At 38.9% G+C, this 27460-nt stretch overlaps 2 protein-coding genes across 3 annotated transcripts in view; one reads left to right on the top strand and one right to left on the bottom strand.

Moving 5' to 3' along the window:
* Positions 1-105: 105 nt before the first annotated feature.
* Positions 106-26388, bottom strand: LOC121382314 (cell division cycle-associated protein 7-like). Of its 2 annotated transcripts, none has more exons than XM_041511896.1 (10): positions 26255-26388; positions 14850-14921; positions 14026-14085; positions 13309-13485; positions 12440-12517; positions 11639-11779; positions 10854-10940; positions 9207-9269; positions 6980-7116; positions 106-961 (listed from the first exon to the last, which is right to left on the bottom strand). In XM_041511896.1, exons 2-10 carry the CDS (start codon positions 14850-14852, stop codon positions 949-951), a joined length of 759 nt encoding a protein of 252 aa, XP_041367830.1. In that variant the 5' UTR covers positions 14853-14921; positions 26255-26388; the 3' UTR covers positions 106-948. The 2 variants fall into 2 exon arrangements, with proteins under 2 accessions (XP_041367830.1, XP_041367829.1); XM_041511895.1 differs by lacking the exon at positions 26255-26388 and adding an exon at positions 19544-19658.
* The window catches only part of LOC121382315 (pyridoxine/pyridoxamine 5'-phosphate oxidase-like), a 31695-nt gene continuing 30426 nt past the window's right edge, over positions 26192-27460 (top strand). Inside the window, exon 1 of the mRNA XM_041511897.1 lies at positions 26192-26320. Within this exon, the coding sequence (XP_041367831.1) occupies positions 26215-26320 (106 nt within the window). The 5' untranslated portion in view covers positions 26192-26214. The remainder of the gene's footprint in view (positions 26321-27460) is intronic.

The following is a 27460-nucleotide window of genomic DNA, read 5'->3' as shown; positions in this document are numbered from 1 at the left end:
TGTAATTTTTAATGATATTAAAAAATATATACCAAAAAGATCTACTGGCCTTTAATTTAGTTATATCTGAAAATTACCACGAAAAAGAACACACAAATAAAATAAAATATGGTATTTATTCCACAAAAATATTAACAAGTTAATGAACAAAAAACACTAATGAAAAAGATCATGATAACAATGTATATAACTGATGCAACAATTTGCAGACCAAATTGTTAATAAAATGTAGTCGTCTTGTTTTAAAAATATTTAAAACATCAGTTTTGTAGATAAATATTCTCACATGGTAAAAATATAAAAACAATCAGATCAAGCCATTTCTGGTTTAGTCAAAGAATTGAATAAATTGTAACCTATTACTTCCATGCATGTATTATAATGTATCCTGCAACCACTGCTTCTATTGACAGATTATGATGACGGATAAAGCCATGGTAAGTTTTGGGAATATCCCTTACTTGTTGTAAGCAGTATATACAAGTTGTTTTTCCTCTTTTACTTTCATGTTTCTATTCCATTATGCAATTTGGTGTGTTAAAATCGGAAAGTATAATACGTAAGAGGTGACCTGTAAATTCATTACATTAAAAATATTAGAGGAATAATAAGTAAAAAGACATTTCAAAAAATAAAAGTAAAAACATATTTCATTAAACTTTTGAGACAAAACAAAATTATTCAGAGGGGGAAAGAAAAAAAAAATTACAGCACTTTTTTTAAATTCACATTAAATTTTATAATGTTGACACCAAAATCAAAAACTCAGAACTTTGTAAAATTGAAATAAATATTTCACACGAACAGACTTTAGACAGGATTAATTTCCTTATTGAACAGTAAATAAAGCATAAAGACTAGTTAATCTCAAGGTAGTATGGTTACTGTCAAATCTTTGTCCATTTCAAGTCATTCTTTAGCCACTGTTTGAAAGACCGGTTGACATCTTCATTTCTTAAGGCTGTAAAGACAAGATCAATAGTAAACTCAAACATGATGTGAGAATTGAGCCATTAACACAGTTACTTAATATTTCAGTATTAGCATACCTTAAATGACACATTTTGCAATCTTCCAAATTTATAGAGAATGACTAGTTAATGACGTAGATTATCGGCTTTTTCCTGTGAAGGTAAAAATGGGAAATTTCTCATTCAGCCTGAACAGGATAAAGCCGATATCCTACGTCATTAACTAGTTATCATCTTTATCCTACAGACCATAAAAATTAAATGGAAAAGCTATTATTCTGAGCTACATTGTACAATGACCTAGAGGTTAAATGAGCGATTTTGTAATGTAATGAAAGTCATAATCTGCTAGTACATGTTTATGACTTTAATCGACGGATAGAAACAATGGTTGCAGGATAAAATCATTTAATCCTCTGGTTATTTAATTAATGAACCAAGTGATTGTATTCAAATGGTTGAACAGTATAACCAGGGCTTCTAGATTATGGTAGCCCCACTCCCATGGCTAGTGATATTCAATGTTGGGCTAGTAAATAACTACTATTGCCATGCCAGACAGGGCTTCTAGATTATGGTAGCCCCACTCCCATGGCTAATGATATTCAATGTTGGGCTAGTAAATAACTACTATTGCCATGCCAGACAGGGCTTCTAGATTATGGTAGCCCCACTCCCATGGCTAATGATATTCAATGTTGGGCTAGTAAATAACTACTATTGCCATGCCAGACAGGGCTTCTAGATTATGGTAGCCCCACTCCCATGGCTAGTGATATTCAATGTTGGGCTAGTAAATAACTACTATTGCCATGCCAGACAGGGCTTCTAGATTATGGTAGCCCCACTCCCATGGCTAGTGATATTCAATGTTGGGCTAGTAAATAACTACTATTGCCATGCCAGACAGGGCTTCTAGATTATGGTAGCCCCACTCCCATGGCTAGTGATATTCAATGTTGGGCTAGTAAATAACTACTATTGCCATGCCAGACAGGGCTTCTAGATTATGGTAGCCCCACTCCCATGGCTAGTGATATTCAATGTTGGGCTAGTAAATAACTACTATTGCCATGCCAGACAGGGCTTCTAGATTATGGTAGCCCCACTCCCATGGCTAGTGATATTCAATGTTGGGCTAGTAAATAACTACTATTGCCATGCCAGACAGGGCTTCTAGATTATGGTAGCCCCACTCCCATGGCTAATGATATTCAATGTTGGGCTAGTAAATAACTACTATTGCCATGCCAGACAGGGCTTCTAGATTATGGTAGCCCCACTCCCATGGCTAATGATATTCAATATTGGGCTAGTAAATAACTACTATTGCCATGCCAGACAGGGCTTCTAGATTATGGTAGCCCCACTCCCATGGCTAGTGATATTCAATGTTGGGCTAGTAAATAACTACTATTGCCATGCCAGACAGGGCTTCTAGATTATGGTAGCCCCACTCCCATGGCTAGTGATATTCAATGTTGGGCTAGTAAATAACTACTATTGCCATGCCAGACAGGGCTTCTAGATTATGGTAGCCCCACTCCCATGGCTAGTGATATTCAATGTTGGGCTAGTAAATAACTACTATTGCCATGCCAGACAGGGCTTCTAGATTATGGTAGCCCCACTCCCATGGCTAGTGATATTCAATGTTGGGCTAGTAAATAACTACTATTGCCATGCCAGACAGGGCTTCTAGATTATGGTAGCCCCACTCCCATGGCTAGTGATATTCAATGTTGGGCTAGTAAATAACTACTATTGCCATGCCAGACAGGGCTTCTAGATTATGGTAGCCCCACTCCCATGGCTAGTGATATTCAATGTTGGGCTAGTAAATAACTACTATTGCCATGCCAGACAGGGCTTCTAGATTATGGTAGCCCCACTCCCATGGCTAGTGATATTCAATGTTGGGCTAGTAAATAACTACTATTGCCATGCCAGACAGGGCTTCTAGATTATGGTAGCCCCACTCCCATGGCTAATGATATTCAATGTTGGGCTAGTAAATAACTACTATTGCCATGCCAGACAGGGCTTCTAGATTATGGTAGCCCCACTCCCATGGCTAGTGATATTCAATGTTGGGCTAGTAAATAACTACTATTGCCATGCCAGACAGGGCTTCTAGATTATGGTAGCCCCACTCCCATGGCTAATGATATTCAATGTTGGGCTAGTAAATAACTACTATTGCCATGCCAGACAGGGCTTCTAGATTATGGTAGCCCCACTCCCATGGCTAATGATATTCAATGTTGGGCTAGTAAATAACTACTATTGCCATGCCAGACAGGGCTTCTAGATTATGGTAGCCCCACTCCCATGGCTAATGATATTCAATGTTGGGCTAGTAAATAACTACTATTGCCATGCCAGACAGGGCTTCTAGATTATGGTAGCCCCACTCCCATGGCTAATGATATTCAATGTTGGGCTAGTAAATAACTACTATTGCCATGCCAGACAGGGCTTCTAGATTATGGTAGCCCCACTCCCATGGCTAATGATATTCAATGTTGGGCTAGTAAATAACTACTATTGCCATGCCAGACAGGGCTTCTAGATTATGGTAGCCCCACTCCCATGGCTAATGATATTCAATGTTGGGCTAGTAAATAACTACTATTGCCATGCCAAACAGGGCTTCTAGATTATGGTTGCCCCACTCCCATGGCTAATGATATTCAATGTTGGGCTAGTAAATAACTACTATTGCCATACCAGACAGGGCTTCTAGATTATGGTAGCCCCACTCCCATGGCTAATGATATTCAATGTTGGGCTAGTAAATAACTACTATTGCCATGCCAGACAGGGCTTCTAGATTATGGTAGCCCCACTCCCATGGCTAATGATATTCAATGTTGGGCTAGTAAATAACTACTATTGCCATACCAGACAGGGCTTCTAGATTATGGTAGCCCCACTCCCATGGCTAATGATATTCAATGTTGGGCTAGTAAATAACTACTATTGCCATGCCAGACAGGGCTTCTAGATTATGGTAGCCCCACTCCCATGGCTAATGATATTCAATGTTGGGCTAGTAAATAACTACTATTGCCATGCCAGACAGGGCTTCTAGATTATGGTAGCCCCACTCCCATGGCTAAATATTCAATGTTGGGCTAGTAAATAACTACTATTGCCATGGACAGGGCTTCTAGATTATGGTAGCCCCACTCCCATGGCTAATGATATTCAATGTTGGGCTAGTAAATAACTACTATTGCCATGCCAGACAGGGCTTCTAGATTATGGTAGCCCCACTCCCATGGCTAATGATATTCAATGTTGGGCTAGTAAATAACTACTATTGCCATGCCAGACAGGGCTTCTAGATTATGGTAGCCCCACTCCCATGGCTAGTGATATTCAATGTTGGGCTAGTAAATAACTACTATTGCCATGGATTATGGTAGCCCCACTCCCATGGCTAATGATATTCAATGTTGGGCTAGTAAATAACTACTATTGCCATGCCAGACAGGGCTTCTAGATTATGGTAGCCCCACTCCCATGGCTAATGATATTCAATGTTGGGCTAGTAAATAACTATTGCCTAGGGCTTCTAGATTATGGCCACTCCCATGGCTAGTTGATATTCAATGTTGGGCTAGTAAATAACTACTATTGCCATGCCAGACAGGGCTTCTAGATTATGGTAGCCCCACTCCCATGGCTAATGATATTCAATGTTGGGCTAGTAAATAACTACTATTGCCATGCCAGACAGGGCTTCTAGATTATGGTAGCCCCACTCCCATGGCTAATGATATTCAATGTTGGGCTAGTAAATAACTACTATTGCCATGCCAGACAGGGCTTCTAGATTATGGTAGCCCCACTCCCATGGCTAATGATATTCAATGTTGGGCTAGTAAATAACTACTATTGCCATGCCAGACAGGGCTTCTAGATTATGGTAGCCCCACTCCCATGGCTAATGATATTCAATGTTGGGCTAGTAAATAACTACTATTGCCATGCCAGACAGGGCTTCTAGATTATGGTAGCCCCACTCCCATGGCTAATGATATTCAATGTTGGGCTAGTAAATAACTACTATTGCCATGCCAGCACCAGACAGGGCTCAATGTTGGGCTAGTAAATAACTAGCCATTAGGGCTTCTAGGTAGCCCCACTCCCAATGTTGGCTAATGATATTCAATGTTGGGCTAGTAAATAACTACTATTGCCATGCCAGACAGGGCTTCTAGATTATGGTAGCCCCACTCCCATGGCTAATGATATTCAATGTTGGGCTAGTAAATAACTACTATTGCCATGCCAGACAGGGCTTCTAGATTATGGTAGCCCCACTCCCATGGCTAATGATATTCAATGTTGGGCTAGTAAATAACTACTATTGCCATGCCAGACAGGGCTTCTAGATTATGGTAGCCCCACTCCCATGGCTAATGATATTCAATGTTGGGCTAGTAAATAACTACTATTGCCATGCCAGACAGGGCTTCTAGATTATGGTAGCCCCACTCCCATGGCTAATGATATTCAATGTTGGGCTAGTAAATAACTACTATTGCCATGCCAGACAGGGCTTCTAGATTATGGTAGCCCCACTCCCATGGCTAATGATATTCAATGTTGGGCTAGTAAATAACTACTATTGCCATGCCCGACGGTTAGTGGGGAAAAAAGAAAGAAAAAGTAGTCAGAATGTTGCAGTTAAGTCTATTTTGTAAATATGAATATCCTGACCCCACCCTAATGTTTGTATTTTTAATATCTATCTCCTTATTATTTACTATTATTTAGTAAAATTATATTAACTTAATGTAAAGTAGGGCTAGTTAATTTTTAATCGTGGCTAGTAAATTAAAAAAATCATTGATCCCATAGTTAGTGGATTTTAAAACAATTCTAGAAGATCTGGTATAACTTAACACATAGCCATACATTCTTCACTATTCGACATGTGCGATACCATCAGATCCATTCTCTACTGCAGTTGACATTCAGTGGGTCATCATCATTAACATAGCTGTGAATGCTAGAACGTAACACTGAACACATAGCCATACATTCTTCACTATTCGACATGTGCGATACCATCAGATCCATTCTCTACTGCAGTTGACATTCAGTGGGTCATCATCATTAACATAGCTGTGAATGCTAGAACGTAACACTGAACAAATTCAGGGCATTGGTCTTAAATTGCTGCTGTTTTTGGCCCATTGCAATTTTGTATATTTGAAATAGAACGATATTCACACAAAGCAAAATAATCTTTCAGTCATGTTTATTTGAGACAAAAGTCACTTTTAAAATATTGTAGATTATGTGCTATTTCACCCAGCACATTTTTTTACTTACAATTTGACAAATGCCACTTTGGAAACTGGGTTTTGTGATGAAATATTTTGACTAAAGTTGGTTGTGAAAGAGATTGTGAAATCTTATACCATTGTCAAAGCCAGTCGCAATTCAAATTGTTCAAGGTACCACTCAACTATGTACAGGAAGGAAAGAAGGAAATGTTTTTATTTAACCATACACTCAACACATTTTATTTACGGTTATATGGCATTGGTCATATGGTCAAGGACCACACAGATATTAAGGGAGGAAACCAGCTGTCGCGACTTCATGGGCTACTCTTTTCAATTAGCAGCAAGGGATCTTTTATATGCACATCCCATAGACAGGATAGCACATACCATGGCCTTTGATGTACCAGTCGTGATGTACCAGTCGTGATGCACTGGCTGAAGCGAGAAAAAGCGCAATGGGCCCACTGACGGGGATCAATCCCAAACCAACCGCGCACTTTACCAGTGGGCTACGGCTCGCCCCCAACTATGTACAGTATACATAAACAAGTTGTTCATACATGTTAGATTTGATAGTCCTGTATGCATCTATATGCAAGATATGGTCCGGCAATAGATAAGCGTATAAAAAGTAAGTAGCACAATAAAATTCTTCTCTTTTTTTTTTTTTTAGCATTGTGGCCATATGTATGTTTAACAAACCTTTGAAGGTAAGAGTTAACATCGGTGAAGCCATGCTCCCTAGCAAAATGAACCAGAATGCCCGTAGATGATTTTCCAGCCCGTTTTCTACAGAAACTGCAGTTACATATACCTCTACAGGGGGGGCAGATCCAGTTCTGAAATAAAAATATGTAATAACCTTTTACATCAGGAATGACCAACAAGTGCTATATCGCTTGCAGAAATAAATGCTCATATTTTATTAATTGAATTGAATAAAGTTAAACTGAAAATATCAAAAGTTTATTTCACAAGAAAAATAAATAATTTTAGTCATTGTGAAACTTTGAGACAGTTGCTGTAATAACCACCACACACAATTGCAACACCCCCCATTACAAAGGACTAGTCCACACATCCATGTTTGTTTTGTTTAATGGCACCACTAGAGCAATTGATTTATTAAATATGGGCTACTGGATGTCAAACATATGTACAGGGATATACCGGACGCACAAAACTTGCGTATAGGACGCACTAAAACTTAACTGGACCCGCAAAAATAGAGATACTGCGTCCCGTGATAAAATAGCTGACATGTTCAGTAACCCTGTCCACCATCAAAGACCGATCATTCTGTGTAACACACTATTTCTTTTCTACCTATAAACTGCGTATTCAAATGGGGATTCCCCATATCGAAAACAAAAAGTTTTAATCTCTGGGAACACTGCGTCTTTATCTTTTGCTGCGCTTAATCAGGTAAAGTTAGTAATTTCCGGAAAGAGATCGCAGATTTGCAATCATTCAGAACTTCTCGTCAACAGGCCGAACACAATCAGAAATTCCCAGGCGAATAAAACAAACTGGTTAAGCCGCACACCCTAGTTCCATCCAGCGAAAATAAATTATAATTTGGTTAATCTACAAACCTGTAACACACTTAGATCACGTTTTTATCAAATGGAGTGAAAAAGCAGGTTTTATATCGATAAATACCATGGGAATCCCCATGTCCCAATTGCTTGAAATAATTTTGAAAGTTAGTATTCTGATGTCACCGGTAGAAGCACAACAATGCCTACGTCACGACAAATTTCACAGACTTGGGGTGCTTTCGTTTCACCTCTCCTGGACATGTTCCAACTGTTCTGTCCTGGTTGTATCCCCTCTCCAGATATCGTAAGACTTAGCAAAATTATTGGTTTTAAGGGTTTGTAACGTTTTGTATTGACACTTACTTGTCTGAACTTTATTGTTACTGAAAATGTTCACGAACTGTGAAGAAAAATCTCACAAATAAACAACAAATCGGATGTTGATTGCGTGAACCGTGCACGAGAAAACAAACCGAACCAAAATGATAATGGTCACGTGATATACCAACGTCTGACATTAAAAATAGATTGGACCTCGCTTGCTTAACGGTTTTTTCTCGACAACACGTCTTGTGAAAAAATGCAAAAAATGCATTTCGTGGGTTTACAAACATCAGGATTACCAAAAAGCACTTCAGGTGAATGGAAATGTGTATTCTAAATAATAAAATGTAAGTAAAGTGCAATTTTATTTGTGAAAAATGGTGTTTAATAGCGAAAAACAACGCCGTAATGGTTAACAAATAAACGTAACTAGGGTGTGTCCCTTTAAATGTTCTGATTTGCATTAACAAACAAGTAGCACGATTCATAAACACGCATGGTATTGTGAGTGTCATTTAGTTTGCAGGAAATGGTTCAAATAATTATACAGATCAAAGTGAAATGTTGATTTTGAAAGAATAAACAATGAATACCGACATTGATTTCCCGAAAGGAAAAACAACACAGCTTGTTAAATTTACTTTAATGAAACATAGTATACACGTGATTTGTTGTCTGCAGCTCTCTGTCGTTTGTGTGGTTTTGGGACCCTTTGTTTTCAGGTTGGGACCCCCAGAAAAGAAAGAGGTGAGTCCAAGGGACCCCCATTTCAGAAAAACAAGGTAAATCCCTGTATGTAATTCTGACATACAATCTTAGAGATAACCCACTACATATTTCATTCATCAGCAGCAAAGACAGGACAGCACATACCACATCCTTTGATATATCAGTTGTGGTGCCTAGAATAATTGGGTATCCTAGTTCCTCTCTCTGAATTACATATACATCTTAATTTCCATAAAAATTTTTTTTAGACATTAGGGCAATCTTATTGAAAATCATAAAATCACTATCTATAAAGGATATGTAACTAGGTCACGTCACGTATATTCTGAACTCACAGGATTCTTCAGAGCATCCTTAGCATCCTCTCCGTAACGATTTCTTAAACATGGACCACAAAACTACAAAATAAGAGAAAAAGTCTCACACAAGATAAAGAGGAGTATCATGGCACATCCACAATTTAGTATAGAGAGAAAAACAGCCCAGAATTATCTAACATTAAAGTACAATATCCCACTTTCCTACCAATTCAATTGAATCTTATCTTATCACATTCATCTGATCATATGTTGTGCATAAACCAGTTTAGTGAGCGAACACGACCATGAGCCAGGTCCTAATCTAAAATTGAAAAAGTAGAAGTGACTTCTCCCTACTCAGAATAAAAGGGGAAAAGTTTGATAAAGATAGGCGAAGTGAACATTTCTCGGTACATTTCGTAACATTTCTCCAGTCTTCGCCTTCAACTGGGAAAATTCTGAATTTCAACTCGTTTCTAATTGTAATATTTTGATATAAAATACTACTTCCAGTAATAACATTTAAACAAAACAGTTGTATGTTTCATTAAAAAAAGTGATATTATTAAGTAGGTGATACGGTGCCAGTATGTTCAAATGAAAGTAATAATGAGTATTTTCTGGCATTACTGAAATGAATGTGGCCGAAGATTAACAACACTCGACTGGTCACATCAAACGGCACTACATGCATCGATGTACAGTGTGGCCCAAAGTAAAAACACTGTCCGACATACAGCGAGTTAGGTTTTTTGAAATCAGATTAGTTCCTAAATATTATGGAGACTTCGACTTCTCGCTACTGGTAATAACTTAACAAGCAACTTTTGACCAAAAAAAAACGCAATTTCAGCGGCAAGATTAGGGCCTGTGAGCTGGAACTTACTCCTTTGTTACAAGCATAGACATAAACATGAATACATCGTTACCTGTCCCTGAACACCAAAACAGCCCCCTGATCGGCAGATTGTCTACACCGTTACCTGTCCTCTAACACCAAAACACCCCCCTGATCGGCAGATTGTCTACACCGTTACCTGTCCTCTAACACCAAAACACCCCCCTGATCGGCAGATTGTCTACACCGTTACCTGTCCTCTAACACCAAAACACCCCCCCCCCCCGATCTACAGATTGTTTACATCGTTACCTGTCCTCTAACACCAAAACACCCCCCTGATCTACAGATTGTTTACATCGTTACCTGTCCAACACCTCCCTGATCGGCCGATTGTCTACATCATTACCTGTCCAACACCCCCCTGATCGGTAGATTGTCTACATCATTACCTGTCCAACACCCCCCTGATCGGTAGATTGTCTACATCATTAACTGTCCTCTAACACCCCCCTGATCGGCCGATTGTCTACATCATTACCTGTCCAATACCCCCCTGATCGGCAGATTGTCTACATCATTACCTGTCCAACACCCCCCTGATCGGTAGATTGTCTACATCATTACCTGTCCAACACCCCCCTGATCGGTAGATTGTCTACATCATTACCTGTCCAACACCTCCCTGATCGGCCGATTGTCTACATCATTACCTGTCCAACACCCCCCTGATCGGTAGATTGTCTACATCATTAACTGTCCTCTAACACCCCCCTGATCGGTAGATTGTCTACATCATTACCTGTCCAATACCCCCCTGATCGGCAGATTGTCTACATTATTACCTGTCCTCTAACACCAAAACATCCCCCTGATCGGCAGATCGTCTTCATGTCATCGGTCTTTTGCCGACACTGATGGCACGTTGAACCCTGAAATAACAAATGCAAGCAATGAAAAAAAAAAATTCAATGAAGAGCATCTGTGCCTATGTGTATCTCATACACAGTTTTGTTAGTAATTATTAAATTAAAAATTAAAATTTAATATTAATTTAACACTCTTTTATATGCCCGCCGGAATTTCTACTAGTCCACCAGCCTATAAAACAATACATTTAATAATATTATAATAATATACACCGTCTTCACATCATTATTAAGGACACTTGGAAAGTGATCAGCATCAAGTGGCAAACGAAATCAAGCCCCAAACCTTGATTCACAAATCAATATATTTTGAAATATTCTAATAAAGACAAAGTTTTTCACATTTCTTTGATATAGATTTACAAAATTCAAAATACCATCCCCCCCCCCCCCCCCCCCCCCCCCCCAAAACAAAATGTCAGTCAGAAAAAGACAAATTGTCCGTTCATAGCAACACATGTAACGGACAGCAAAGATATCTAACAATCATAAACTGATAGTTTTGTAGAACCCCCACTCCCTGCCCATACAACCCCTCCCCACAAACATAAATGGTATATTAAGGTTTGTCAGTCTGATAGTAAACAGTTTCTAGTAATTAAGAAACAATCCACAACAACAAAAAAAACCCCTCTCAACCATACTCAGCTAGTGTGAAGATGAATCCTAAATAGCAGTATGAAGACGACTTGTATACTAACATAAATACTGTCGTAACTCTTGTCGCTGACGAAGTTTGCCACGAGATCTATATCCTCCTGAGTTATCTCCTCAGCTGATTTTGTGTTGTGAATCGTGACTCTGTGTCTCACTGGAGTTGGGGGAAACATACAGCTGGTGTCCTGGAAAAACAGGAAATGTTTAGTGATCGTGCAGTAATCAATAGTCCCAGGCGTCACATTTTGTCTCAAATCAATAGCGTGTCATTTATCAACACATGAAGACATATGATAAAGCTAAACAATATCTCGCGACATTATGGAGAAAAAAAAAGAAGATCAGGAAAACTATGTGGGATGGACAGACAGACAGACAGACAGACAGACAGGAACAAGAAGGAAATGTTTTATTTAACGACACACTCAACACATTTTATTTTACGGTTATATGGTGTCAGACTTATGGATTGAGGACCACACATATATTGAGAGGAAACCCGTTGTTGCCACTTCATGGGCTACTCTTTTCGATTAGCAGCAAGGGATCTTTTATATGCACCATACCCACTGACAGAATAGTACATACCACAGCCTTTGTTACACCAGTTGTGGAGCACTGGCTGGAATGAAAAATAGGCCAATGGGTCCACCGATGGGGATCGATCCTAGACCATCTGCACATCAGGTGAGCGCTGTACCACTGATCTACATCCCCCCCCCCCCCCCCCCCCCCCCCCCCCCCGAAAGACAGACAGAGATGAAACCTATAGTTCGCCCCAGTTGGACCAGTAGAGGGCTAATAAGGACAAATAAAATACAAATATATAAAAAAGTGAAACGAACCTCTTCATGACCTAAATCTTCTGGAGCAGATTCATCTCGGCTAGCTCCTCGGAAAAATCCGAACCGCACAACCATTTTCTAAAATGGAACAAAGACAGAGGGTTTTTTACGGGAATATTTCTATCAACAGCTCTATTAACATTAATGCTCAGCTCCATTAGCTACGACTTGTATCTTCAACAGTTTGCGTAAATAGTGTTGATGCATAAATATAACCTCAACATTTTGAGTTTTACCTCAGGTGTTTACACAGGTGTTCAAGCAGGACTAGCAGAACATTTTGCCAACTTATCTATTAAACTTAAACCACCAGTAATTTGGTAACAAAATAACAATTATTACATGCAATTATTTTGCCAAATTAAAATAAAATTTGCCAAGTGTTTTTGAAATGCCAGTGCCAGAGCTAGTCCTGTGTTGTGTAGTATGAAACAGAACTGCCACGGTTTGAATAATTACCTCAGGTGTTGACTAGTATGAAATATAACCTCCACGGTTTGAATAATTACCTCAGGTGTTGACTAGTATGAAATATAACCTCCACTGTTTGAATAATTACCTCAGGTGTTGACTAGTATGAAATATAATATATGAAATATAACCTCAACAGTATGAGTAATTACCTCAGATGTTGAAAAGTATGAAATATAACCTCAACAGTGAGTAATTACCTCAGATGTTAACAAATATGAAATATAACCTCAACAGTTTGAGTAATTACCTCAGATGTTGACAAGTATGAAATATAACCTCAACAGTGAGTAATTACCTCAGATGTTGACTAGTATGAAATATAACCTCAACAGTATGAGTAATTACCTCAAGCGTCGACTAGTATAAAATATAACCTCAACAATTCTAGTAATTACCTCTGGTGTTGACGCGGGTGTCGTGGAGTATGAAGACGATGTTGATGATGACACTGACCCACGACGACCTTGTGACCGGGTCATCATTGGCAGACCCGTCGGTACAAATCTGCTTTCTCTTCTCGGGTTTCTGCGCAGAGGAACGTCATGACTGGTTTTGGAAATGGTGCGAGGCTTCTGTATAAAGCAGGTAGAATAAAACTTAATAACATGTAAATACAGGCATACATAGATCTGAAAATCTGAGAATGAGCATATTAATTAAGAGCGATAAATGTTTACAAATACTCTGGACTATTATAAACTAAAGCTATTTGGCAATGGAGGTATTCATATACAAGTAAAATACATATTTACCAACACGCAGGACCATTGTAAACATCGTATGACTATTTGAGGTCGGTCTAAAACATCATTGTGATGCTCGAGAATGAAGAGAAACCTGCTGCCACCCCGAGGGCTTCTACCTAACACAAGGTTTGAAAATACTCTTTGTTAACAAATTCCATGACTCTAAAGATATTTTTCGTAACCTTTTAAAAACCTTTCAGTGGTGTTTTTCATGGTCTTTCCTAGCACATGACTGCAATCACCAGTCTATTCTAATAACAGTATACTACTTTCAAGATTCATGGGAACCGTTTCCATAATGTTTCAATATGATCTCTACAATACTAAAATACAGGTATGCAACAGCTGGGACACGACTCTACTTACCTTAGGAACAGGCGGTACACAGGGCAGTGATCCCTTCAAATCAGACATCAGCTGAGCCAACTGAAACAAATAAAATCACGTAAGCAGGCCGCACAATAGTAATGATGATTAACCAACAGAACATCAGGTTTATACACTGTGAGGTGCTACAGATGAAGGATTGAATCCTTTCAGTGGAACCATTGTCTGATTTGCACTTTTATTCCCCATCCCAATCAGTGCCCAATGCCTGGTGTATCAAAGGTGGTTATCCAATGTACAAAGTATGTGCCATCAAGCTTGTTGTATTATTTTTAAAGAATTATTATTTTTTTATATTCAACCAATTTTCACCCCCCTCAACCCCCCTACCCCAACTTTCCCTGGACTAACTAAAACATTCCATCACTTTCTCTTGAATAATTTCAAGAAAATACATATTATTCATAATTGTCCCAGACCTGATATATTTACAGTCAACATACTGTTTCTGGTAATATTGATAAAAAGTGCAGGATTTAGCTGAAACAATGGTTTCCAGTAGTACACATGTACATTGGCGAAATCACGGAACCGAAAATCTGTTACGCATTATCATGTACATGTAACATTTATATGTAATATTACTTCAAAAAAAGTTTTCCATCGATTCCAATGATCACAGGGCATAAAATCTGAACTCCCGTGGTTTGCAATAGTTTAGATGTGAAAGTATATATTAAAATTTGAACTCCTGTGGTTTGCGATAGTTTATATGTGAAAGTATATATTAAAATCTGAACTCCTGTGGTTTGCGATAATTTAGATGTGAAAGTATATATAGATTAAAATTTGAGCCACCTCACCATTGCCTTGTTTTCTTCAACATTCTTATCTCGAAGCTGTTCATACTCGCTCGCTTTCTTTCTAATACGCACCTAAAAAACAGAAAGTTCTAGTGTTAAGTCCAAATTCACTTTCTTTCTAATATACATCTGGGAAAAAAGAGAAGAAAACGAGGTTGTTTTGTTTAACGACACCACTAGAGCACATTGATATATGAATCATCGGCTACTGGATGTCAAACAATTGGTAAGTTTGACATGTAGTCTTAGAGAGGAAATCTGCTACATGTTTTCATTAGTAGCAAGGGATCACTATCCCAGACAGGATAGCACATACCATGGCCTTTTATATACCAGTTGTAGTGCTCTGGTTGCATCTGGAAAATAAAGCCTACTTTAAAAACATTTGGCTCTTATTTCCTTATTTAGTGTACAATAGAGATTGAAAATGGTTTCGACAGACGGCAAGTGCTGTCTTGAGGATCATGGGTGTTTACTGTCACAAAAACAGGAATGTGCGACTTCTTTGTCACATGACCGAGCGAAGGATAGTTTTGGCAAAATAGTGCTTTTCATCTGCTTCTGTTGTTCTAATGTTTTGTCACAGGCAAAATACCAGTCAGTATTAAACTAAACATTGCTGATGTCATACATTGATACCATACAGTCTCGCTTCAAACACTTTGGATTGGCCAACTATACTTAAAAGTCTGAAATAAGTTGTTAACAACTATGATAAATTGCTCTCCTACCTTTATTTTTCGTTAAGATTTTACCCACATTTTGTCCAGTCAGAAATCTTGAAAAAACCGTTACAATGATACAGATTCCACATACTAGATGATAAGCTATGTCACGTATATTGACTTTGCTAAGATCGATGAGGGCAAAAAGCATGTAATTTTGTGCCAGCTGCCATTTTGCCTACTTAAGGAATACTCTCCAAGAGGGGTGAATGGATATGACTTAATCTAACATCACAACATGTTATGATACAAAAGCAAACTTGATGACATCATAGTAATTATTTTTAAATTTGTTTTATTTAAAGATACCCCTAGAGCACATTGATTTCATTTAAATTATGTGGCAAACTTCAGCGGCTTTCACCCCTCTTGAATGGATACAAAAGTAAAATGATAAACTGCAGAAAACTGCATGTATTTTGCCCTATGACATTTCAGCGAAGTCAATACTGGTGACATCGTTACAGTCTCATATGTGGAATCTGTGTCACTGTAATTGTTTTTTCACATCTTGTGTCTGGACAAAAGTTGGGGGAAATGTAATGGTAATTAAAGGTAGGAGAGTAATTTACCATAGTTACTAACAATTTGGTTCGGACTTTAGCAGCTCCAACTAACTGTGCTGTCTGGTTTCAGCAGAAGAAAGCAGTTTAAAGCTGCACACCCTAGTTCCATCCAGCGAAAATAAATTATAATTTGGTTAATCTACAAACCTGTAACACACTTAGATCACGTTTTTATCAAATGGAGTGAAAAAGCAGGTTTTATATCGATAAATACCATGGGAATCCCCATGTCCCAATTGCTTGAAATAATTTTGAAAGTTAGTATTCTGATGTCACCGGTAGAAGCACAACAATGCCTACGTCACGACAAATTTCACAGACTTGGGGTGCGTTCGTTTCACCTCTCCTGGACATGTTCCAACTGTTCTGTCCTGGTTGTATCCCCTCTCCAGATATCGTTAGACTTAGCAAAATTATTGGTTTTAAGGGTTTGTAACGTTTTGTATTGAGACACTTACTTGTCTGAACTTTATTGTTACTGAAAATGTTCACGAACTGTGAAGAAAAATCTCACAAATGAACAACAAATCGGATGTTGATTGCGCGAACCGTGCACGAGAAAACAAACCGAACCAAACGATAACGGTCACGTGATATACCAACGTCTGTGACATTAAAAATAGATTGGACCTCGCTTGCTTAACGTTTTTTTCTCGACAACACGTTTTGTGAAAAAATGCAAAAAATGTATTTCGTGGTTTTACAAACGTAAGGATTACCAAAAAGCACTTCAGGTGAATGGAAATGTGTATTCTAAAAATAAAATGTAAGTAAAGTGCAATTTTATTTGTGAAAAATGGGCTTTAATAGCGAAAAACAACGCTGTAATGGTTAACAAATAAACGTAACTAGGGTGTGTCCCTTTAATAACTGTTCATTGTTCACCCCCTGCAGTTGCCCATGGCAATCGGCAATGCCATGGAGTTTTTAATTCCCCACGGCGCTTTTGCTGTGGACTAAATACTTAGATCCCTTGACTTTTGCATGGGGAAAGTAAACAAATGTCTGTCATATTCACAGAAATATTCATAAAAATAAAAGTTAAAACGACCAAAGAAAGCACAATTGAACTTTACCCATTCATAAACATGGCATGTTTCTTTATACCTTTTTTCTACGATTTTCAAAGACTATAATTTGAAAGAAAACTATTTCTGTCTGTTCTCAGCTGTACTGTTATCTGGTTATTGAAGTCACATGATTATCACATCTGCTAATAACTCTCTCTTTACAGATACTTGCCAAAAATATATGGTCTTTACATGTATATGTTTTACCATAAATATATCTCTTTATATATTTATTAAAACTCAGAATGCAGTTTATATTTTTTAAACAAACAATTTTACCATATTATAACCATTCATTTGCTCAAATTATAACAGAAATGGCGCAAGACAACATAATTATTATATTCATTTTCCTAAAATGTTCTCAAGGGCTCCATTTTGTAATTTGCCTTAAAATATTTATTTTTTTAAAGTATAAATTATTTTAAGTGCATGTTTTGTTGAACAATAGCCTATACATGTTTTGATAAAACACTGAAAACATTTATGTTGGAAAGTTTTTGCTGAAAGCTATACTACTAAATGTATCATCCACCGAAACAGGTTACATAGTTAACAATATTTATTGCCGATGCATGCCAGTTTTTGGCGCATGTGCAGTAATCTTAGATACTTAGCGGCCAGTTTAGTGGTCATGTGAAGCGTAGAAATACTAATATCCTTCGGCTTTGCTGTCTGAGCTTGGACCTTTGTCCAAGTATTGCGTCCAGCACGATGGGAATTCAGCTATTGTGATGCTCATCTACGGAGACAAAAGACCGAGATTTACCAGTAGGAGGTGACGGCGACCTAAAGTGGCTCAGAGGGGACCAAACCCGGCAGCTCAACTGCCAAGGGAAGTCCCTTCTGCTTCTTTGACCCCCACTACTCAGATGCGGACCACATCAGGAGCTGCGAAGGGGTTGTCAAAGTTGTCAGCTCAACTGACAGTGGCGGCCCCTCCTCCACCAGCACCAAGGGAGACGGAACACGATATAGTCACGACTCCACCATCCAGCCCACCGGTTGTTGTTGTTGTTGCAGCGGATGCAGTGCGTGAATCCAAGAGGAAAGTGTCAGAACAGGACCCGCCCGGACATCAGCCAAGCACTTGGAGGATCACCTGCAACAAGCTGCCTGCTCGATACTGCGTGTTAAGGGGGAGTTTACTTCTCTCTCTCAACTGATCGTCCCCTACAGTAAGAAAGCTGAAGACCGACACCATCTGGTCAGGGGCGGTACCAGTTCCAGCATGTGGAGAAGCGCAACACCTACTACCTAACACCGTAGTGGAACAGGGTATATCGACAAGGACTCTTGAAATCAGCCATGATCACCCAATCACCACACCATCAGTTCCGCTGCCAACCCTTTAGAACTTTCACCTCCAGGTAACCTCTTTTTTTCTTTTCTGGGGCTTAGTCAGACTTTAAAATGTTTGCTGGCATTCAAAATTTTTGCGTTGGCTTAGCGCAGATAATGCCAGGATTAAAACGCACACACATGGGCTGCTTGATGGGATGGGAACAGCCACACCCACAGCTCGCTGATTGGCCCGCTAGCAGTGGCGGCAACAAGCGACTATTCGAGCCTGCTGTCATGCTTGGTACCATGCCAGTCTAATAAGTATGCAAACGCTTGCGGTACTGACGCTTAAAGTACCTGCTTAAATTTGATCACTCCCACCCACACCTTTATATATAAATTTCTTACCATTTAGTAGTTAATTATAACAATTAATGCAAACAAGTAGGAATTCAATTATATATTAGTAGTAATACATGTACATTATTGTGGTGGAAAGAGGAATATCAGATGAATTGTTTTCTTAATATTTTTATTGTTGTAGTTAGTGTATAATTGTAGTTTATTTGAAGCAATAAATGCCTCATCCCCGTATTTGTGTGTTGCGTTTTAAGTTTGTTTTTTTAAATAAACAGTCCCACACACTTTATTTTGGTAGCTCTTCTAAATTGCTCAAATCACCTTAAAACGTTTTTGGCCGAGCAGTCTAATTTCATTTTTGGATTTCACTTTGTCCAAACATGAGTAGAGTGCATGAATCGGGTCCTTTTGGTCTTTCCAAATTCCGCTCACCTCAAACACAGGTTAAGCTCGAAACAAGCGTGTTCGAAAACTTCGTGGTATATGGACACGTTAATAAGTTTCAGTCACTCATCATCAAATAAAAAACAATCACTCCTTACTTCCCTCTTGGGGGGAGGGGGCACTCACGGTAGGCCTATCGCGATACTTAAAAACTACTTTTATCTTTTTATAATAATGAATTAAATGATAGGTTAATCATGTATTCATCGCGAGCTTTTTGTTGCATACGAATTAAACACACTTACTCCTTTCGACATTGTGACTGACATATTCAGCTTCAGGGGGTACCCTAAATAACTAATGATATTAATGTGTGAACAAAGCGTAATGACCAAAACACGTGTCACAATTTGCCGGGCTTTTCCCATCAATCATTTCCTAACATGCGCAAATAAGAAGAAAAAACTAGAAACTATACGTCTGATCAAATATCACACAATTTGACATTTCTCGACATAATTTTAACGTTGACAGGTAAAATAAAATGTTCACGTAACACTCTGCACTATTAAAAACAAGTAGTTAAAGTTTGTTTTGTTTAATGACACCACTAAAGCACATTGATTTATTAATCGCCGGCTATTGTTACACTAGTCGTAAATAAAATTCTCTACATTTCCCCATTCAGTTAACAGCACCCCCACCGACAGAACAGTACATGTATCACTAATCCGAAGGGACGTAGAAGTGTGGTTCTTTCTACATCAAGATATTGTTACATACCCTATAAAGTTTATAGCTGGTATTCAAAACTTGTGGCACCATGTTTCAACCGTTTCTCAACCGAAATAGTGAAACAAATGGACACACAAATCAAAAATGTATAACCTATCGTACTCACTAAATCCCGATTGAAGTACTTGCATCATTATTAACAAAATAAAACTTCCAATAACAATTAACATAAAAAATGTCTCCACCATTTTAAATTTGCTAAATAGAGGGAAGCAACTCGCCGTGCGCATTTAGAAAAGTATAGCATATCACGACATTTGATATGCCAGGAAATGGTCCAAGGACTGGTAGTGATATCATTCATTAGCTATAACAATTTGAACCGAGTGGATCTAATCCGGGTGTATCAAATATAACAGACGGGCGCCAGAACAGAGAGAGCGTATTTATGTCCAAATGTCCGTCTAGCTCTCTTACAGTCAAAGTACTCGGGCTACTAATAATGTTACCCACACATTAAATTTATTTATTTATTTATTTATACATTTTTGCGGTTTTTGCACCTTTGAAAGGTAGTGACTGAGAGAATCCAGAGGGTGCCAACTTAGCACCCTTGGGCATTTAAAAAATATTTTTTATTATTATGGTGTTTTTTTTTATGACCACCAAGACATAGAACTGACAATATCTTTCGATTGCCTAAACTATCTATATAAGCCCATGACCTACGACACCTAGCTGGACCTTATGCGTTTTGGAAAAGAAAGAAATGTTTTATTTAACGACGCACCCAACACATTTTATTTACGGTTATATGGCGTCAGACATATGGTTAAGGACCACACAGATTTTGAGAGGAAACCCGCTGTCGCCACTACATGGGCTACTCTTTCCGATTAGCAGCAAGGGATCTATTATTTGCGCTTCCCACAGGCAGGATAGCACAAACCATGGCCTTTGTTGAACCAGTTATGGATCACTGGTCGGTGCAAGTGGTTTACACCTACCCATTGAGCCTTGCGGAGCACTCACTCAGGGTTTGGAGTCGGTATCTGGATTAAAAATCCCATGCCTCGACTGGGATCCGAACCCAGTACCTACCAGCCTGTAGACCGATGGCCTAACCACGACGCCATCGAGGCCGGTTTATGCGTTTTGGAATTCATTTTGAACTACCCATGTTAATTGCGATATTAGTCCTACCTTCAATTTACACACCAGAGTTTGAAATAAAGGACATTGCAGAAAGTATAAAATCTGTTTCTTATTTTGATATAATATATATATATATATATATATATATATATATATATATATATATATATATATATATATATATATATATATATATATAAAATATCTTCCTGTAGTCTATCAACAGTCCGCTTTCCTTTCATATCCAGCAATATTCTTTCTGTGTCTGTGCCTGTGGTGTATATACTTAGCAACTTCTGATATTCCTTTAGTAGGGCAACTCATCATATTATGTCGATTTTAAAGACGAATATATCTTTCTTGCAGAAAAGTTGTTTGATCAGCCAGGTTATGTCGTCCAAACACTCATGGACGCCTTTAAACAGTTTTATGATAAGACTCCCACACCATTTCACAATAGGACGCATCACTGACTAAAATGATACGATACCCTATTTTGATATTTTTATCTTTTGGTGAAAAGGTTGTACATAATTTCAACTATGAGTAGTAACAAGGCCTATATAGTGTCGTGGCCTACTTTCCGTGACCGTGACCTTGATGACGTCACTATCTTGTCACGTGACCTCGTCTTACTGACCCGGCCCTGACCTACTTAAGGCCACCGCAGACCTTTGCAACTGAAATTACTCCGATCAAATATGTTTGATTTTATTGCGAGTGCGAGTGCGAGTGCGAATAATTTTTACATGCTCATATACCACTAGAGTTTCGAGCATGTCCGTCTCGGGGCCTGTCTCTGGATGGCCAGGGGCTTGTCCCGGAACAGAAAAAAATTAAGCGGACAATTTTGAAATTTACATCCAAAAATTAAATAGTGGGCCTTCAAAATTTTGATGCGTATCTGTAATTAATATAATTAATAAAAAAAATATTCTACTGATTAAATTTGATCGCTAGATTAGATAGGGTGGTCAAAAAGAAATTAGATAAGATCGGTGGCCTGACTCGGGATGGAGGTGTGTGTGTGTGTGTGTGTGTGGTGGTGGTGGTGGTGGTGGGGGGGGGGGGGGTAGAGTTGTAATGGGCAGAATTTTGAAAATAGCAATTAGTAAAAAAAGTTAATAGAAGTTAAAAAAAAAAGAAAAAAAAAAGAAAGAAAAAAGTTACAAGCCAAAAAGAAAAAGAATTGACTGCTCGATCGAATATTTATATAATTTGGAGCATTTTAGAAGGACAGTCCAAAAATAAATAAGAGAAAGAAGAGAGGATCGGACTATTTAATAATATTAAAAAGAGGAGTAATTTTGACATAAACTTTTGAACGAAGGTCTAAAAGTTTAAAGTCCGATCTATATGTCCACGTGAGTGGCCTCGTTAAGGCCGTTAGGGTGCACAGCTTGTAGGGACGAGATGGGTTGCATCCCGTCAAGAAAACCCTTAGACTGACAGTCAATAGATGTTGAAGGTGTAGTGCTGTGCTGAAATACAGATCTTGAGAAGCCGGATCCGTCTGAACGAGAGAGAGAATATCAGACTAGGGTATAGTCCAGTCGTCATGGGTTGGTATAGTGGTGCGGACGGGCCCAGCTCCGGAGGTTACGAGATGGTATCACAATAAAACAAAGTAAAGTCTAGACAAGAGTAGTAGGGGCCGACTCCGCTTCCTATTTCTTCTTAGAGTGGGGCGGTCAATCTTCCAGTGCTGCTAGGACAGGCTCGGACATGTAGAGACTAAACACGAACAACCGTGGCGTTCTGCATAATGGCTGTCATACGAGTCACGAAAAAACCCGCAAGTCAACATAGTCAAATGGAGAAATGACGTGGAGGCAAGGAATCTCGCTAAAAAGAATCCAACCTAGTGGTGCAGACTGTCGAAACGAGAAGCGTTCCAGCGTTCAATCAGTTCCAATGGCCGCATACATCTAGTAAAAAACTTCACTTCGCTGACAAAAACAACGAAGTGAAGTATTCCCAAGTCGAGCCGCGAAAACACGTGCATTGTGCACAAGCGAAACAAACACGTCTTACCGCGTCGAGCTCCAGACTGGGAATGGATTTTTTTGCACGTAATTGCATCTAATTGTACGATGTCGCAAACGTGTGCGCCCTCAATGCAACAAAACGTTGACGAAATAATTTAAACTGACAATGAACGGATAGATAGTGATCACATGGCTCAAAATGGCAGCCTCCAGCAGCATGTGGTCTACAGAAAAATAGGATGAATTAGTGGTGATGTGGCAGACATTGCCATATCTTTTTGACACATCATCCTCTGAATATAGCAAAAGGGCTAAACGGGAGATGTGCCTCGCATAGATGGAATCTGCGCTTGGAATACCAGATAGGCTATGTTTATATAGGTTTTCTACACAAATTGTGTGCTTATATCCTAAAGGACCAAAAAGCGTGCGTGACAATTCAGTGCAACTTTACGTAAATTCAGTCTTCTACGTCATAACATATCTCGATGACCACCGTCGAAACAAATACTGCTAGACAAAAAGTGCTAGTTGTCGCATGTGTGTGCGGATCAGTGCAACGAGACAAAAAGTGCTGGTTGTCGCAGGTGTGTGCGGATCAGTGCAACGAGACAAAAAGTGCTGGTTGTCGCATGTGTGCGGATCAGTGCAACGAGACAAAAAGTGCTGGTTGTCGCATGTGTGTGCGGATCAGTGCAACGAGACAAAAAGTTGCTTTGCAATCATGCAATTTCAGTTGCATGCGACAAAGTTGCAAATGTCTGCGGTGGCCTTTAGACTGGCCCTGACCTACTTAGACTGACCCTGACCTACTTAGAGGACAGTGACCTTGGTGTACAGGTGCGTGTCATCCCTAGGCTTGACGAGGACAACGATCGCCCATAGTGGATACCTGTCGTGGCCTTGACCCTATTAAAGTCATGTGTAATATCCGCCCACTCGGGACTTATTTAGTAGGGTCATGTGCATCGTCCCCGTCGTAGCCCCAAACAAGGCTGGTCCCGATCCGTCGACTTGGTCCGGTCTGTGAGCTACACCATGTACATAGGACATAATGATATAGACTGTGTTGATAGTTTTTGACGTTGAAAACGTCGTCGACTTGGTTCGGTCTGTGAACTACACCATGTACATAGGACATAATGATATAGAATGTGTTGATAGTTTTTGACGTTGAAAACGTCGTCGACAGTGGTAATAATTTCGTTTGGTTTGATTTCTTCATCGTTTCTCAGTATGTTTGTTGTAGTATGCGACATTCGATCTGCATACACTCAACACCGATATCGTCTGGATGTTCTTCTATCGTTAGTCGGCTACTTGTGTAGGGGATGTCGCTGTTCTGAGTTCTATTAAATGTTTTTAAGAAGTTAAAATTCGCAAAATAACAGAAAATACAAATTACTCAGTAACTCGACAATATTTCTCACCCAACCTAAGGCGACTATGGATCGATCACTGGACGAGTCTATTATAGCAGTCAAATAAGGGGTGTTGGAATGAAAGAAAGAAATGTTTTATTTAACGACGCACTCAACACATTTTATTTACGGTTATATGACGTAAGACATATGGTTAAGGACCACACAGATTTTGAGAGGAAACCCGCTGTCGCCACTACATGGGCTACTCTTTCCGATTAGCAGCAAGGGATCTTTTATTTGCACTTCCCACAGGCAGGATAGCACAAACCATGGCCTTTGTTGAACCAGTTATGGATCACTGGTCGGTGCAAGTGGTTTACACCTACCCATTGAGCCTTGCGGAGCACTCACTCAGGGTTTGGAGTCGGTATCTGGATTAAAAATCCCATGCTTCGACTGGGATCCGAACCCAGTACCTACCAGCCTGTAGACCGATGGCCTAACCACGACGCCACCGAGGCCGGTAGGGTGTTGGAATGCGTCCAACGTTTCATTAAAGTATAACTTTTGCAATAAGAGTATTTAGTCATGCATTAGTCATAGTATACACACAGATTTGCTAAGACATGTATTTGTCTTGTGCTTAACATACCATATTACAAAGCTGAAATGAAGTATTGTTTCGAGAGCAGTATATTAAATGAGATGTTTATTTCGCTTGTTGTCTCGGTGTAGCGGTTAGCGAGGTGAGCTAGGAACCGGGCGGCAACTCCTATCTAACAAGAGTATCGGTGAGGTACATGATACGCCCATCAGCAGTTTGATGGAAAACCATATCTATATTAATTAATATGTTGCGGGTATGTTTCAATTCTAATTATGTGATTTTTTTTGCAATAGGATGATGAACAGTTTGTTTGGACCAACCACCATCCCAAGTTGTTCATACATGTGAGGTTTGATAACCCTGTATGCATCTGCATGCAAGATTTGGTCCGGACAAGGATTTACTGTTATGTGCAATAGACCGTGAAAAGTAGGTCACAGTGACCTATTAATAGTACGCGACACACCACCATCCCATGTTGCTCCTACGTGTGAGGTTTGATGGTCCTGTATGCAAGATATGGTCCAGACAGTGATTTACTATGTGCAGTAGACCATGAAAAGTAGGTCACAATGACCTAGTAGTAGTACGCGACACAACGTCATCCAAAGTTGTTCCTACATTAGAGGTTTGATGGTCCTGTATGCAAGATATGGTCCGGACAAGAAAAGTTAACAGACGGACTGACGGACAACACCATACCATAATACGACCATAGATGGGCGTATAAAAAGCAGCAAGGCACGTTTTATATTAATTTTCCCACGAACGGCACACTACATTATCATCATTGATGTATTTGTAAGTCGTGGGCTGTTTCTTGCGGCGTGAAAAACCGAATCCAGTGAGGGATGACCGTTTGCAGTGTAGACGAGCGCGTGCCACTGAGACACGTTCCTCCTTTAAAACGTTATACATGTATGTAATTTGGCCGTTGATTAAACAATGTGTCGGGGGGGGGGGGGGGGGGGGGGGGCGGGGCTGTGTTGTTAAACAAACATTCCTTTCATTGCATTACACGAATGATTTGTTTACTTGTATAGCTTACAGGAATATAGTATATCATACAGAAATAATAAACATCCGGTAATCTCGCTTCCGGCATATTCACGTGTTTTGACAGTCAGATGACGGGTGTCCTGCTGCAGACATTTAAGATACACACACCTCTTAAATTCACTATTCAGTTGTCATTTCACGGTCTTGGAAGAACGATGTCAGGAGATTTAACGGGTGATTATATGTTGCAATCAATTACAGCAGTCACGTTATATATTGTGTTTTGTTGGTTTAACAGAGTCCATAGCTCGATCCACCTCCATCCTTTCCCTATGATAGCGACCGCAGCCGCCGCTAGGGGCGCAGCTGCGCCCATATTCCGAAATGTCACGAGTTTGGTTCACAATTGGTAGTGTTGTTCAAGGCCAGAATACGCTTATTTTGATGACGATTTTGCACGTTTTTTTTGTTGTTATGACAAGTACACACCTTCCGATTGATGTATATCCTGTTTCCGAAGTTGAACGACTACAAAAAGACTTTTTTTGAGGCAAGTGAAACTTTGAATACGTCTTATTTTGCCCCAAAAAGGGCGATTTCACTGAGATATTGATAGATGTATATAGTAATAGGTAATATAATAAAACAGCATAAAAATATTTTTTTGGTAATTTAAAAAAAAAAGCAATTTAGTTTAATTCGACATCGAAAATATTTCAAGGGAGGTAACTCTGAACCGCTGACCCGCAAAAGCGAAAATACAGAACTTCACAGCAGGGACACATTTTGATAAAATTAAACGTATTTGATGCTTTGTCATTATTTATCCACCCATTATTAACTTTTTGGGTAGAATATATATCATACTGAAGCGTTATTTTTAGAAGACAATGCATATTGAATTAAAAATAACTTAAAATAATGTTTTGCTTATCACGATGACTCAGCAGTTTCTGATAGCTGAAGTTGATTTTAAAAAACATTTTGATAATGCATAACTATTCAAATATAGACATGTAAATCTATTTTCATGTAAATAATTTGAATGAGTTTAGCATATGACTGGATCAGTTTATATAAAAGAATAGTATTAATGCAATGGAAATAAATTATTAAGTATAATACAGAGAATTTGTACTTTTTAAGTCTGTTATATTTGTAAATACATTTTTTAAAGAAAATGTTTCAGGTAACATAACTTCTCACATTGTGACACAAACTTCAATTTTTTGGTAACCAAGTAACATTAAATTCTAAGTATAATTATACTTTTTCATCACTTCATCAATGAATATTAAGTACTGTTAAAAATGGTAAAGAATTAATTATTTGTAAAAGATACTAAAGTGTAAAGTAGATGAGATTTGCATATTT

The sequence above is a fragment of the Gigantopelta aegis genome, chromosome 9 (assembly GCF_016097555.1).
Source record: "Gigantopelta aegis isolate Gae_Host chromosome 9, Gae_host_genome, whole genome shotgun sequence".
In the NCBI taxonomy this organism is placed as follows: Eukaryota; Metazoa; Mollusca; class Gastropoda; order Neomphalida; family Peltospiridae; genus Gigantopelta; species Gigantopelta aegis.
The sequence above is the reverse complement of the archived record's forward strand: the minus strand, read 5'-3'. Positions and strand labels throughout refer to the sequence as shown.